We start from the raw sequence: 17,065 nt of genomic DNA, 5'->3' as shown, positions 1-17,065 counted from the left end.
TTTTTTTTTTTTTTTTTTCTTCCTATTTTATTTGAGAGCGTGAGAGCAAAATGATCGCAGATTTGACGTTAATTAAACAGTTAAATATGCCTTAAATTGTGTTTATTGGATATGTTTCTCTTGAAACAGATTTTCATTAAATGTGCATGTTGAGTATGTGCAGTTATTTTTTTCCATAAACTCTAGGATCAAATTACAGTTGATACTTGCTCAGCTCTTTGTAGGGCAGCTTGTGAGAAATGTAATGGATCAGAAGTGCAGATCAGCTTAGGTGAATGTTAACTCTTTCACTGCAGGGCCAGATGTCATCTGAACTTAGCTTTCAAAAAATTTTATTTCTTAATTTTAAAATTGATGTTATGTCTTTAACATGAAAAAATGTGTGTTTAAGACACGTTTGATTCAACTGCAGCCTGTTTAAAATGAGAGCAAGTTTTTTAATTGAATAAGGAAAAAGAGCACTGAATTGACTTGGATAAAATTTTTTAAATGCCTCTGGCAATTTGTTAGGCTAATAAAATGTTTGGAGGTATTATTAGGCTTCAAAATGTATTTCACCTTTTTTTTTTTGAGAGAGCTGTGGCTATGGATCCATGACACTTTGCTGGCATTTAAGATATTACATCTTTCCTTTAGCTTTTAATAAACTATTTCTGTTTATCTAGAAAGAACATCCTCATTTCTAGCCATTATTAAAAGAAACATGTGGAAAAGGAGTATTCACATTTTCATATTTTATAATTGCTGTGCACATCTCTGCCAGTATTCCAGTTTTTAGTAACTCCAAGGTATTTAATATTGATTCATGCAGTGGCATGAAATAACTTAATGGAAATAGGATTCTTTGAGCCAGTTATAACATGACCTGGCAACATTTGCAGCTTTTTAAGAGTGTCATTTTTAAGTGCTATTAAGAGAATCAGTATGTAGCATTTTAAATGTTTCATCATTCTTAAAATAGCAATGAAGAGGTTATTTCTAATAAATACATGTCTTTTCTTGTTGATAAAACTCTAAAAGTCATCTATAACTCATAAAATGTGGTTCTTTGAATTTATCTTGTTTTCTGTTTAATATTCAGTAGTATAGCCAGGTGAGTCATAGCATTTTGAATGTTTGTTCAGTGTAATTCATAATGGAAGAATGAAACTCATGCTGATCCAGTGTGAATTACTTTTGCTTTTATATTTCTGTATAATGATGGAAGAAGTGTCACCTTTATATGTAACAGAAAGTGTTTTTCTCTCATTAAGTGGCTTAATTTGTTGCAATGTGTTGAATTTTAGGGGAACTTGAAGAGGAACAGAATTTACCTTCAAATGAAATAATTTGGGTTAACACAATGCCTGAATATTGAATTGTGTATTTTATGAGAATCACCTTTATTCTTAGCAGTCCCTTTACAGTTTTGATTTAGTGTCCTCCAAAATAAAGAGACTTACTAAAATATTGAAAGTACCTAATTTGATAACCTTAGGTCAGTAAAAAGAATGGAGAGGTAAAAAATATCCAGAAATAAATGAACCATCCAAACTACCCTAAAATCTATAACTCTTATTAAGTTATAATAAGAGTTGCTCCATTGTCTATGAGATAGTTCCGTAAAGTTTTTAATAAAAGAGGAAATGCTTCTATTTATTTTGTAAAGTTAATGAGTTTTTAAGTTTAATATTTTATTTAAAGAAATTCTAGTGATAACTAGAAGAACATAATCCTTTAATTTGAAAAGTGATATGTCAGACTACATTAAGGAAGGGAGGTAATTATCAGTCTACTCATCTTCCAGTAAATAAAAAAGTGGCATATTACAATGTACTTTTGAGTATTGAGCAGTTAGTGCTACTTGAATGAATAGTTTTGCGCTCTATGTTTACAGGATCTAACATTTAAACTTTCTTAATGTTACGATAGTTATAGTGCTATATCTTTGTATTGTTATTATACTTTTCACTGCTTATATGATCATACACTTTCACAACTTTTTGATGGTTTTATAAACAAAGATACTGTCAAAATGAAAAATACTAGATTGAACCATATGAGCCTCATTTTTATAGTCAAAATTAAGTAATAGCAACTTTATATGATTTAGCCAATAGATTGTATTCACTCTGTGGACCACTAGTTATATTATGCCTTGGTTAATCTGTTTTCTTGTGTTACATATTTTTGATTGTCAAAGGCAGTTTTCATATTGATTATCTGAAGTATTCTAAGCAGAGATCAAGTAGTAAATTCTTGATGACAACACTTTATCCAATGGTATTCAAACTGTTTCGTATAGACTCTTAAGATTCTTTGGGGTTTTAAAATGATGGAGTTGTCTCCAAATTTTACATGTTTTAATTTATTTTAAAACTGTAATTTAAAAATGTGGGTACCCCCAAATATGTGTACATAATTTTAACACACTGGTGTCTACCACCATTATCTTTTGTTACAAAATTATTCTTGTGCAGGTCTTGAATTACAATTTGTTCTGCTATCTTTGTACAGATACTTGAATTTTTTTTGTTACTGTTTCATGAATGTGAAAGACTGTCATTGATTATGAGGGCCTTTTCAAAAGAATTCCTTCTATATTTGTTAAATGTTGACGTGTGAGAACAAAAATTTAGTAATATTTGTTACTTTATTACAAAAATATTAAAGTTGCTTGGTATATTTATATGCTTTATAGTTCAGGTTCAATAGAAGATTTAATTTGTAAAAAGAGTACTGCTGCTTCCCCCAATTCCCCACCATTTAATAAATACAAAACATAACTACTAATGTAGTGATACTGGAAGCCATAGATGTTCTTGCATTTAGGTCTTTGACAGGTGTTTTGATTTCGAAGCAGTGTTTTCTCTGTAAAATGTTGATAATTTTTACTTGCCTTACAGGTTGCTGTATAGTTGGAGAGAGATGTGTGTTAAGAACTTTATAAACCATGAAGTACAATTGTAAGAAAGAAAAGGACAAGTCTATATATTTTTCCATTTTCCCAGAATACCTTAGTTCTTTCTGTGTTATGGGACTATATTTCAATACATACTGAGTAATTTGGTTAATACTCACTTTTCTGTCCTGTTTAATTATTGCCTGTAAATGAGAGGTAAAAATTATGCTTTTAGTTAGAATGACTTCTCTAAACTTATTTTTAATTTCCATGTTTCTATCTGTATTTCCAGCCCCTTTCCCACCCCTGCACTTAAATAGTAATTCAAGGCATTGGGTTTTAATTATCAAATAATTAAATTGCCTCCTTGACACATCAGCATTTAAGGGGAATTGGTATTTAGTTTGAAAAGACTAAGAGGCAAGGATAATTGTGCTTAATAAAAGTGGGGGTAAATCTAGTAAAGCAAAAAAATTTTAATTATTTTAGTTTAAGAGTTATGGAAGTAAAAGTCTCTTAATCTTTTCTCCCCATCTCTTCATCTTTTTAATTTTCTTTGTTTGAAAGAATTGGATTATAACTACTTAAGTTTGTATTGACCTTCACCCCAAAGTTTTTGGGGTACTTTCACATTGTCTCAGCTGATGGTCACAAACTGAGAAGATTTAAGTGGCCTGGTCTCTGTCATACAACTAATAAACAAAGGAATCCATTTAATTCTTAATACTGCCTTTGTAATAAGCTGTTTCTAATTGTCCTCTGCAATTAGAATATACCTACTCTAATTGTCCTCTAATAGGGAATATCCCTACTCCCAGCTTCAGCATCTGTGGAATACCCAAAGGTACTTAGGATTCTCCAGGTAATATTGGTTGGAAACATGAAAGTTAGCCAATCTTTGACATACTATTGTAGACTAACTGAAAAAGTAGAAGAGTAAGCTGGCAACTTTTATCTAATGGTTGTTTAGCTAATTCCTTAGTAAGATAAAGCAGCAATTCTCAAAGTGTGGTCTTTGGATCCCTGTGGGTCCAAAACCCTTTCAGAAGGCCTGAGAGGTCAAAACTGTTTTCATAATTATACAAAGACTTTATTTACTTTCTTCACTGAGTGCACAAGCAGTGGGGGTAAAACTGTGCTAGCCCTTAGTATAAATCAGGATAGTGGCACCAGACAGTTATCACTGTATTCTTTACCACTGCACATTCAACAATGCGGGAGAAATTTCAGTATCGCTTAAAGTCCTTGAAGAAGCAGTAAAAATTTAAATTTTGTTAAATCTTGACCCTTTTGTGTCCATCTTTTTAATATCTTGTATGACAAAATGGCAAGTGTATACAGTGCATCCATTGCGTAGCAAACTGTTTGGCTCAAAGGGAAAACTTGTGCAGTTGTTTTAGTTGCAAGCTGAACTAGCCACTTTTTTCATGTAGCTCCATTTTTACTTGAAACAGCACTTGTCAGACAAACTTTGGTTACTGAGACCTGGGTATTTGATAAACATTATCTTATAAATGAGTAATGTGATCCTGAAAATTCAAGGAAACTAATTGACAATATTTGATGCCAGTCAGAAAATTTAAGCTTTCAAGGAAAAATTAGAATTTTTGAAAATATGTATCTGCCACCAGTAGCCTTAAAGCATCCCAGTTTTTAAAAGCTGTCCCCTTGAGATCAAATATGATATTAGTGAATGTAATTTTTTGATAATGTATAAATAAATTGTCAATATTTGAAAGATCTACATAACTCATTGAACCAATATTTTTCAAATGACCAACACAGAAATACATTATTAACCGGGGTCTTTCTTTTCTTTTCAGCCAAAAGCAGCCAATAAGAGCGTAATGGCCAAGGTAATCTTTGGATCTGACCATTCTTTTTATCACTGGCAATGAATATTGTCAGTTGTTTTCCTCTAGTTTTCAGGATCACTTTGCTCATTTTTGAGGAAATGTTTATCAAAATCATGTATGGGTAAAATCTATTCAAACTTTAAAAAATGTACAAATAGATTTTAATGTGTTATAAACAGTTGAGATCATGGATATGATTTCAGATACCACATTGCAATCAACCTTTAAGAAGCTATACTTGTTGAGTTTTAGTGTGGTATCAAAGAAAATACACTTACCCTCTTTTTCCAACTATGTAGCTGTGTCAGGTTGGATTTTTCTCACATAGTTGAATCAAAACATATCACAACAGATTGAATGGGGAAAATTCAGCTGTCTTGTATTAAATAGGCATTAAAAAGATTTGCAAATAAATGTAAATATCACTGTTCTCACTTTTTTTGTTTTGGAAAATACAATTATATTCATAAAAATCTGTGATTTATGTTAACATGTAATAGATTTTGTTACTATTGTAAATGAATTAAACATTTAAAAGTTTTCTCAGGTTTAATTTCTAATGCAATAAATATGGCAGTTATAACCCACACATAAACAAAGCTCTTTGGGGTCCTCAATAATTTTTAAGAGTGTGAAGGGGTTCCAGGACCAAGACATTTATGAACTGCTGAGTCAGAGTTAACTACTGATGCCAGCATATGGTATATATAAATGTACATAATTCTATGGGGAAAATAAAAAGCTTAATACCAGTGACAGAAAATATTGATAAGGCCAACTCAGTTACTCCTGTTTGGTGTGTGTTATCACTTGCAGATGCTGCCTGCCACCTTTTCAGTGACATCCTAGAAGCTTCTCTACTACCACAGTAACAACTGAAAATGGTCTTTCCCTAATTTTCATGAGCATCTTTGTATCTGATAGAAACCAGGGAGGGAAAAAAAACAAAGTTCATTTGCTTTGAAGGGAATATTCTCCTTTAGTACTGTGCAACAGCTGAAGAAGGGTCAAACCCAAATATTATAACTAATTGATTGGTTCTTGGCTGCAAGGGAAAGACCCTGAGTTGCAAGGTTAGCTTGGTTGCCTTGAAAGATGAGAAGTGTGGGAGAAGCACTACCAGCAGCAGAAGGAATAAGAAAAAATCAGAGAGAAGAGACAGAACTATTAATGCAGGGTCCTGATAACAAGCGTTGTTAAGACAGGAAAACAAAAACACTGCTGTAAACAGGAGATAGGATAGCTCTGAATGTGGGAGTTCCTGAATAAATCCACAAAGGTATAGTGAACTTTCTATTGTGTGTGCGTGGTGGGTTTGAGAGGGCAGGGTGGAGAGGGTGTGATACACTATACACAAAAGCTATGACAGCCAACAATTACCTGCATTCAGTGTGGTCTTGAAGGCATAAGCATAAGGATCTATTTACTCTATCTGATTAGCTCTGGTGAGACCTACAAGTGACTACCTGTATCTAACTTGTTCCTTAGACATCACTGCGATAGGAGTAGTGATGGTGGGAAGGAAGGGGAATTCACTATATAAAGTAAATGCATTACCAAGCCAAAACGTTTAGTCATCTATCCCTATAACAGTTACCTTTAACATGTGTGATATAAACTATTTAAAAATATATATTGCATATAATTTAAACCTGTAGTTACCATATAGAATTCCTATTTGTCTTTCAAAGATGTTATTCAAAAGTCTGATGACATTTCCAAAGAGCCTTTTCTAATCTTTCAACTCTCTTCCTTCTCTGTCCTCTAAACTGCCATGTTATTCAATTGCACTGCATTTATTGCACTTAGCATATTGAATTATAATTAACAATTACATAAACCTTTCTCCTACTAGGTTGCCTCTTACTTTGGATCTAGTTAATCGAGAGTTTATTAGCAAAATAGGATTTTGATTTAAAGATATTTATCTTGAAAATATCAGTAGTATATTTACATTATATGCAATACAATATAACAAATAATAAGAAAACTTTTCTTATTTTACAAAATATGTCTGTTCTTTATGGTTTTATTTTCTTCTCTATAAGAAACACTTTCAGAAGTGCAATAGCAAAAATTATTTGAGAAAGTACACTGAGTGCATTGATGCCTAGACTTCTTTGTTTCTTTGTTTTTGCTTTCAAGCATTTCATCATCCTTGTGGCCATGAAAATGTTTCAATTAAATGGCATATCACTTTTGAAGGAAATTGTGATAAGGAGTAAGAATGTCCCACCAAGAGACAGGGTCAAGACACCAGCCTTAGCTGCTGATTCTTCTCCGAAATGTGAAGTGGCCATTGCTTTTAAATGGACACATGCTCCACCTCTTGGAATCTGCTAGTATTTTTTAAGGGATGGCTGTGTTAGAGTATTTAAGGATATACTTTCAAACTTCCAAGATTATAGGTGAGCCTAGGATTCCAGTTTGAAAGGCTAAGCCAGAACTCTATAGTCAGTCTTCTACTTCCTCATAAGCCCTTTACTTTGAAAGTCTCCCAAACCAGCTGTGATCCCCTTGGCCACCAGGCACTCCCTTAGTAAGTGTAAAATAAAATTGGTCATAAGCCCAGACTACCCTGTAACTAGCCTTTACTTTTTAAATCCACCCAGAAGTGAGTCATTTATTTTATAGGCCAGTATATTGGCTGCCCCTTGAGAGACACATTAATATTATGAGACATTTTATTCCTATTTAGACAGGTTGAAATATCTTGCATTATACTGCTCAAAACTTCTAATAAGGTATAATAGGCATTTAACCTTATGTTTTACAAAGAATGTATTGAAAATATTATATGTGAATAGATATGACCAAAAATAAAAATAGCAGATTTAGGGCCATATGATTTCTTGCACCACCAGAGACTTCTTTACAAGTATCAACTATGTATTTTAGTAAGACTTATTTTCTTATTCTCTGCTAATTAATACAAGTAATTATTAATTTGTTCTCCTTTCTAGATACATATTTTATTTTTACATCTTCCTATACTGAAAAGATGGAACTGGTCAGTTGAAGAAATGAAATTTATCTTTTCAATTATCAATATACTGAATATTTAGAAAAATCACATTTACCTCATGGGTAACTAAAGCTGGGTTTTGTAGAAGATCATTGTAATTATTTGAGACTGTGACTCTCTCTCTCTTTTTTTTTTGAGATGGAATCTTGCTCTGTCACTCAGGCTGGAGTGCAGTGGCAGGATTTCTGCTGCAACCTCCCCATCCTGGGTTCAAGCGATTTTCCTGCCTCAGCCTTCTGAGTAGCTGGGATTACAGGTACCCGGTACCACTCCTGACTAATTTTTTTGTATTTTTAGTAGAGATGGCGTTTCACCATGTTGGTCAGGCTGGGGTGAACCTCTGACCTCAAATAATCTGCCCACCCTGGCCTCCCAAAGTGCTGTGATTACAGGCATGAGCCACCGGGCCTGGTTGTGACCCTTACTTTCAAAACACATTTTATAATATCTATAATGACAATATCTTCTACTGAATACTGTTTATATGCTATGGTCTGTGCTAAGCATTTAAGCTCTACATATGTTATCACATTCAAGCATCACAATTAACCTGGATAAAGAAACTAGGGCTCACACAGCTTTATTAACTTCTTAAAGGTTATCATACCAATAAGTAACGGACTCAGGATTTGCAGTCAGGTCGAACTCAAAAGCCTAGCTCATTATACAGGTATGAACACTGCCTTGTCTTATATTTCACGTTTTTCTTTGTGTGAAAGCCTGTTATAAAATGTAAAACTAATGAAACTCAATAGGACCTGATTATTCAAGAGTTTATAGGAGTGATTTCAAATTCACATGTATTCTATCTTACTTTTACATTAGAAATTCAAAAAATCATTTTATAAGGTTAAATCAATTGAGAAACACATTAAAGTTCTTATGAACAATTTTAACCTATATAATTATCTCTTTTATTCACATAAATCCCAATTATGTGACCATTCTTTCTTAACCTCTGGATTTCTTCCCTAACTTACCAGCATAGTTTGCCCTCCTCCTCCTGCCAACCAGTCGTCAATTAGTTCAATAACATTGAATCATTTAATACTGCTCTATTGTCTGTGACAAACAATATTATTTAGAAACATTTTGAGTTTAAATGTGTCTCTTGAATTGGACCTCTAAGAAACAGTCTCACTTTTGGTAATTTTTTTTTTCAGTAAAACAATTATTTCTGAAGGTAAATAATAACATGAATGCTCATTTCCACCACTCATTTGGCTTTTATTATATGTTGAGACAAAAATTTTGTTAAAAGGAAGCAAAGAAACCTACATCTCTAGAAGAGTTTCCAGTCTTACAAAACGTTTGTGCTAGGGAGAGGGATTTATGGGGAGATGTGGTTCTGCTATTTATTTTTAAGTTAGAACTCTGACTCTGAGGTTTTCCATGGAAACACAGTAAGATAAGTGGTTAAGTTCCAGAGTACTGTTAATATTACAGGTATGTTCAGGCATTTGCTAATTAGCCTAGAAACCTAACCTCTAGGTATAATATTGTTTTCAAAGGAACATACATCCTGAAATTCAAGTAATTGCTTCACTGGAGACTCTCTTTCCTAACTTGTTTACTCAAAAAGGTAATGATTTTGGCAAAAAAATGTTTTTCAATATGTTTACTCCAAGTATGTGTTTGCCAGTTGATTGCTGTGTCTAATAGAAAAAATTGTGTTAAAGAAGTTCCATCCAATATTTAGATAGGAGTTGAAATGAAGAAAGAGATAAACTAGGATAATAAGCAAGATGTTGGGACAACTGATGGCCACTATCAAGCTGGCTTATCCTTGTTCACACAGTACTGACTAAGGCTTGGGCCCAGCATGGTGAATTTTAAGTTGGGTGGCATATTTGTTACTACTTATTTTTGCCTTTAACACAAATGAAAAAGAAATCATGTCTTACCTATGAAGAAAGTTCCTCTTTGATATAAAATGAGACATTTAATATGTACTTTTTAATTTTTTGGTGTAAATTAGTAAAGTAAAACAAGTCAGTGCAGCAAATGTGCTCCACTAAAGAAAAAAAAACTAATAAAAATAAATGACATTTAAGCTAAAGATACCTTAGCACTAAATCCCATATACTGTTCAAATTCTTTTATTAAAACTATTCTGTATGTTACTTGAAATTAGTGAATCCTTAGTAGGGATGTGGAATACCTATTTGTATTGTAGTTTTATTGTTTTAATAGGGTATGACCTGTATAGTTAATAATCTTGTGAGATCAGGTTTTATATTGCATAGCTATTAAAAATAAAGCTCTAGTTTCTAATATTCTTTAGGCAAAGTGCATTATTGAACACTCAAAATTTGCATAAAACTAGTATTTTGCTTACACAAGAAACCTGTTTAGTATTTGGTACTCTTAAAAATGAGGGTAAATATATGTTTAGGTAGATAGGAATGTAGAAAGTTTTCTTTCTTCATAAAATTATACAGATTGCCATTTTGTGCTTATCAGAATTCTATGTCAAGTGGTATTACCTTTTACTGGCCTTCAGATTCTTAGGCAAGAAGTGTTAAGGCTGTTAACATTTATACATCACTGAGTACTATATGAATATCCTTAATTTATTTATTCATTTAGCAAACATTAAGTGCTCTCACCTGTTAGGCACTGAACAAACTCAGAATGAAAACATCAGGGTGTTTACCTATGTAGCATGATAACTTCCAACATATGTCTGGGTCTCATAGAGATCTTCAAGGTTATGCCTTTCACTTGACAAGACAGTCAAGAGCAGGATTTTGTAAACTTTCTGTGGTGGGCTGGGTAATAATATATGGGCTTACAGGCCATATACATAAGCATAGTAGTTTGTCTATAGTAAATAATTGTAAAGCTTTGAACTAATCATCTTACTGTGTTAAAATCCTAATTTCCTACCTACCTTCCCAACCAACATTAATATAGTGTGGTGCTCAAGAAATGTGTCTTGTATTAAATGAACCATACACTTACTCCAGAGGGGACAAAAAAAAAGTGGTACCTGATGCAGGAACATGTGAGTGTTGGTATTGGGAAGTGTTGTAAAAGGAAGGTAATTCAGCAGAAACAAACCCTTCCTCTGAGTGGTAAATGTCAGTAATTAAAAAACGGAAAATCAAGTGATTCAGAATATTTTTTTTTTTTTTTGAGACAGAGTCTCACTCTGTTGCCTAGGCTGGAGTACAGTGGCACAATCTTGGCTCACTGCAACCTCTGCTGCCTGGGTTCAAGCAGTTCTCCTGCCCCAGCCTCTGAGTAGCTGGGACTACAGGCGCCTGCCACCACGCCCGGCTAATTTTTGTATTTTTAGTAGAGACAGGGATTTACCATATTGGCCAGGCTGGTCTGAACTCCTGATCTCGTGATCTGCTCGTCTCAGCCTCCCAAAGTGCTGGGATTACAGGTGTGAGCCACCGCGCCTGGCAGAAGAGTATCGAGTGCAGTGGCACAATCTCGGCTCACTGCAACCTCTGCGTCCCAGGTTAAAGTGGTTCTCCTGCCTCAGCCTCAAGAGTAGCTGAGATTACAGGCATGTACCACCATGCTCAGCTAATTTTTGTATTTTTAGAAGAGACAGCGTTTCACCCTGTTGGCCAGGATGGTCTCAATCTTCTGACTTCGTGATCTGCCTGCCTCGGCCTCCCAAAGTGCTAGAATTACAGGCATGAGCCACCATGCCTGGCCCAGAATACTTTTTGTGGGGATAAGCTTTTAAAATTGGACACTGATCATTTAATCAATGTAATTAATGTGGCACCATTACTGTGGATGCACATTTGTGAAAGCATTTATGATGCTTTCCATGGTTGAAAGCTAATGAAACCCAGATCAGGCCATGACACAACCAGTGCAATGTATAAATTGAGATTAAGCTTTTTTTTTTTTAAGATGGAGTCTTGCTCCACTCTAGCCTGGGCAACTCTAGTCTTGTTGCCCAGGCTAGAGTGCAGTGACACCATCTCATCTCACTGCAACCTCTGTCTCCCAGGTTCAAGCAATTATCCTGCCCCAGCCTTCCAAGAAGCTAGGATTATAGGTACCCACCACCATGCCCAGCTAATTTTTGTAGTTTTAGTAGAGGCAGGTTTCACCATGTTGACCAGGCTGGTCTGGAACTCCTAACCTTAAGTGATCTGCCCGCTTTTGCCTCCCAAAGTGCTGGGATTACTGGCTTGAGCCACCGAGTCTGGCCGACAATTAAGCATTTTAATAAAGTATGTGTATCCTTCAAATTGGATTTGGTAGGGAGTCAGTCCCTTGATGAACTTGTTATTTTTATGTAGTTTTATGATTAAATATGGGAGAATTAAATGCACAAAATGCATGCATTGAAATGGGTGATCTTTCTTATTCCCTTTTATCTTGTGAAGTAATCACTAATCTAAATGCATGTGGTTTTAAAAAAATTCCCCATGATGTATAAGCATATAGTGGTAGAAAATGTTTTAATTGATGTTAAACTGTTTTGTTTTGTTTTTTGAGACAGTGGTTTCGCTCCTGTTGCCCAGGCTGGAGTGTAGTGGCGAGATCTCGGCTCACTGCACCCTCCACCTCCTGAGTTCAAGCGATTCTCCTGCCTCAGCTTCCCAAGTAGCTGGCATTACAGGCACCTGCTACCATGCCCGGCTAATTTTTTGTATTTTTAGTAGAGACAGGGTTTCACCATGTTGGCCAGGCTTGTCTCAAACTCCTGACCTCAGGTGCCTCGGCCTCCCAAAGTGTTGGGATTACAGGTGTGAGCCACTGCACTCAGCCTGATGTTAAATTTTTAAACTACTAAGATATCTGTGTTTTTTTGTTTATCTTTCCTCATTTACTAATTATTGCTAACATCTATGTGATTTTTGTCTTCCTTTACTAATTATTAGATTTTTATTAGCACTATTGTGGAGAACATATTTGTCACAATGGAAAATGGAAAGAACTGAAAATAAATACCTCAGTGATGACTCTATTTAGAGTTACATAGATATGTATAGAAACAATTGGGACTTCTAAAAAAACACTGAATAAATTACCTAGGATGTGCTGCAGCAACAATGTGCTGCAGCATTTCAGTTTTTCATTTTAGATGCTACTAAAATTTGAACTCATTGTGACAGTGTATATTTAGTAAATTTTGCATTTAATAACAACCACTGTGTTATTCATTAAAAGTATCCTGATGTCACAAAAATGAAGTAATATGTCCTCTAGCATGCCTAACCTGTCCATTGCCTTTTCAGGGATAGGTATACATTACATGACTGTAAAAAGTTCATTTTCACCATAAAAGGCTATTTCTTTTTATATAACCTTTATAGTCTTCTTAACACATTGTAGTGTTTGTGGATCATCAACTATTTGACAGAAAGTGTAGAGCACTTAGAAACTAAAATGCAGTGTGCTGTCTATTGCATATCAATCAAGATAAATTATTTCTAAAATGAAGACTTAAGTCAGTAGAAAAGCTAGATCGAATTCACAGAAACTTGATACATACCTTTTCTAGAACATATGTAACACAAAATTGGTTTACAGTTATTTCTAGGAAAAATTTACATTCAAATACTAAGTTCCTCTTCATTATTTTATAATAGATATTTGTTTGTTAAAGCCAGTTGAATTAACAGGGGACACAGACCATTTACTAACATGTCAGGTGTTTATTTTCCTGAATGTCATTGTAATTCAGTTCACCAAACTAGATAACAATTTTTAAGAATTTAACTTGGTCTTCATTGAATTAATATCCTTCCCAAATTGCTACAATTTACTGTTCCTACCTCCCCTTTCCCAGAACGAAGCTATTGTTTTATTTAAAATGGTTGATTTTGAGAAAGGTTTAAGTATTTACCAGCAAGGCATAACAATTCCGTAGGAGAATCAGTTTGTTGAATGTCTAGGATGGTGATTTTGTAGTGTGGTTCTAGAACCAGCAGCATCAGTATCAAATGGGAGTTTGTTAGATTACTGTCCCACCCTCCACCCCTAGACCTGCTGAATCTTCTGAAATTCTCGGGATGGGACCCAACCATCTGTAGTGTAACAAGCCTTCCAGGTGATTCTGATACTCTTAAGAATTTAGAACCACCGGTCTAGTATTATTAACCAAATGCTTTCACAAATGAAAACTGTTTTTAGTTCAACATCTATTATCAGTTGTTTGAGACAGATGATACTGGCAGTACCAGTGCTAGAATCAGGAAGATTCCTTTTGCTTGTTTTAAAAAATACCGATTTGAGACCTTCAGGTATAATGTGGTCTAACTGTAAGAAAAATAGGTCTTACTGGCCAGGGGCAGTGGCTCACGACTGTAATCCCAGTACTTTGGGAGGCTAAGGCGGGCGGATCACCTGAGGTCAGGAGGGCAAGACCAGCCTGGTCAACATGGTGAAACCCCATTTCTACTAATAATACAAAATTTACAAAATTGGGCATGGTGGTGTGTACCTGTAGTCCCAACTACTTGGGAGGCTGAGGCAGGAGAATCACTTGAACCTAGGAGGTGGAGGTTCCATTGAGCTGAGATTGCAGTCACTGCTCTCCAGTGTGAAGGACTGAGCAATACTTTGACTCAAAGAAAAGAAAAATTTGTCTTATTTTATTGTGCTACATTCTGAACTTTAGGAGAAAAAGGAATCGGGTTTTGAAAGCTTGTTTACGACTGAAATCAAGTGAAAATATCTCTTGGAAGTGCTTGCTTACATAAAAATAAGTGTTTTGGCACTAACATTAGTAGACTCTGGTAGGTCTTTCCATCTTAGATTATTTTTATTTCAAGTAAGACTGATATTTTAAGCTTTTGTAAAGAAAACATTTTTTTTATCAAAGAAGAAATGATAACATTTGTCCTGATGACAGATTTGGGATTGATACATTGTTTTTTAAAAAATTCTTTTGAATCTCTTGGACAATATTAAATATATATATATGATCTCTTTCACCTATAGTAACTTACTCTTCAATTAAAAATGGAGTGAGTGTCAGAAAGTCTCCATTTGGAGATGGGAAGCCTGCAAATGAAAACAAAAGAAACCCATGGCATGTGTCTTATATATAGACCATAGATAAATAGAAGATTGCTCTTTGAAAAGCAAAGATTGTTTCAGTTAGTTGCAGTTCTATCTAGGACAGTAACTATAAGCAATTTTATTTTGTTCTTTGGTTGCATCTAATTTTGAGGTAATGGGTATTTCCTCATATTGCCTCTAAGTTAGTACTAAAATTTAACCTGTATTGTGTTACTTATGTGAATAACGGGCTGTATTAAATTCCCCCACTCCAATTCCAAATTTCCTAATGAATGGGCTGCCCCAGAAGCATATGTAGTTACTGAATTCTAAACCATGGTAAGTCATGCTTTTCTATTGACCATTTTTCTATCCTCCTTCTGTGAGGAAAAGGCTAATATACTACCTTAAATAGAATTGTCTCCATGGCAATGGAGAGTCAGCTTTTGACTTTGAGTCTCATGAAAAAGGAAAATTTAAAAAGCATTTTAATGGTCTAAAATAGCAGGATGGCAAAAGTAAGGGATGAGAATATTTCCTCTCAGTTATTGCATGACGGATTAAGGTAACAGAACTTAATCTTTTTTTCTTTTACATAGGACTTTTTGAGTATTTTGAAATGTTATAGAATTCCTTCTTTGAATTAATAAATGATAATTATTATCTTTCTATCCAATTGATAGAAAACTTGAGAAGCTTAGATATAAATTTTTAGGATGGGGTCCATGCCTGAGAAAAAAGGGTTGCCTAGCTCTGTTTATAATTTTACTCTCATAAAGAATAAAAATACTGACTAAATTATGGGTCATTCATAATTACATTTAAACAGAACTATCTCTGGAACACTGGAAGCAATAACAAGATTAAAAATAAAAGCTTAACAAATTATGCCAGTTTTTTCCTAGGCAACTCCTACGATTTGGGATCTACAAATTACTTATTTTAAAGACTCCACTGGCGATCTGTCTCCCTTGTTTACTCTTCATCCATACTCACTTAACAGGCAGAGCCCTTTGATTCTAGCTGCTTGTTCACCTAGCTTTCAGTAAAGGTCAGTGACAGTGCTATATATTAGAAGCTAAGAATAAGACCACATTGTCATCTGTAATCTTACTTTGTCTTTTTCCTTTCTATAGTTGTTTCCTCCTTGACTAAATCCTATGTCCATATACGGCTCATTTCCAGTTGAATAAGCTCTCATCTTTAAAGTATCTTCAGTAAATGCTTACTACTCTGAGTTTACTGTTAATGAGGGAATTGGTTAAACAAATTATGTGACATAAATATAGTAGAATATTGGGCAACTCATGGGATATAGATCTATGTATAAAAGTGGACAGGTATAATAGGTTATTGAGTGGAAAAGACAGTTTTTTTGTTTTTTAAGAATATGAGGATTTTTGTTTTCATTTTTAAAAACAAATACAGAAGGAAGGTATCAAAAATTAACAGTATTAATTTCTGGGTGGTGGGGTTACAGGAGATTATTTTTACCATTTACTTCTCTTCATTGTGCTTTGTTTGTTTTTAACAATAAATATATATTTTATAAAAATTTAAAAAGCTATTACCATTTTGAAATAATAGAGAACAAATAATTTAAGTGATGGATGGTACAGAGAGCAGATTCAAATGACATGGCAAATTAAAGATGCATTGAGATAAAGACAAATGTTCACAGGTTTAATAGATATCCAAAGTAGCTATGGGTAAATCACCAAGGGAATAATAATGTGTGTGTAGGAGGCTAATGAGGACTCAGATGCATAGACATAGATAAATACAATCTGGAAATGAATGAAGGTACTGTGCCTATCTATAGCATATTTCTGTATGTTGTCATATCAATCATTCTCTTTAGGAATCTGATGGGCTTATTAATATTTCATCAGAATATTAGTTCTTCTCCTTAATGATGAATTCAAAAGATAGCAGCAGTTCTATTGCTCTACTTTTATACCATATGGTAGATAATAAAACTTAGGGTATAAATTTCACGAACTTAACAGATATATAATTTGAGCACTATATGTTAATCTAGAGATATTATCTATTAGGAACTGAAATAGAAAAAGATGGCTACTTTATAAAATAATGTAATTTTATAATTATTTAATTAATATGTATACTAGGATTTTTGAAGACTAAGAAAAGGTGTATGGAATCTGACCTAGGTTTTAGCTTACTGTGTGGTTAGAGAGAAAGATGTTTTCTGAATAACTATAAAAATAGCGAAAACTGGGAAATTATACCTTTTAACTTTTTGTAGAGGTTATAGATTATTATGTATGTTCTCTTGTGCAAGCATGGATAATGTTT

At 34.0% G+C, this 17,065-nt stretch overlaps 1 protein-coding gene across 2 annotated transcripts in view; it reads left to right on the top strand.

The window, feature by feature from the left end:
- The window catches only part of SESN3 (sestrin 3), a 67,647-nt gene that overhangs the window by 1,648 nt on the left and 48,934 nt on the right, over positions 1-17,065 (top strand). The window contains exon 1 of one of the 2 annotated variants that reach the window (XM_037730216.1): positions 235-4,737. The exons of the other annotated variant lie outside the window; for it this stretch is intronic. Within the exon in view, the coding sequence (XP_037586144.1) occupies positions 4,729-4,737 (9 nt within the window). The 5' untranslated portion in view covers positions 235-4,728. Of the gene's footprint in view, positions 1-234; positions 4,738-17,065 lie in introns of those variants that run through there. 2 annotated transcript variants of the gene reach the window in all.

The sequence above is a fragment of the Cebus imitator genome, unplaced genomic scaffold, assembly GCF_001604975.1.
Source record: "Cebus imitator isolate Cc_AM_T3 unplaced genomic scaffold, Cebus_imitator-1.0 Scaffold336, whole genome shotgun sequence".
NCBI classification, from domain to species: Eukaryota; Metazoa; Chordata; class Mammalia; order Primates; family Cebidae; genus Cebus; species Cebus imitator.
This window is presented reverse-complemented; position numbering and strand designations above follow the sequence as displayed.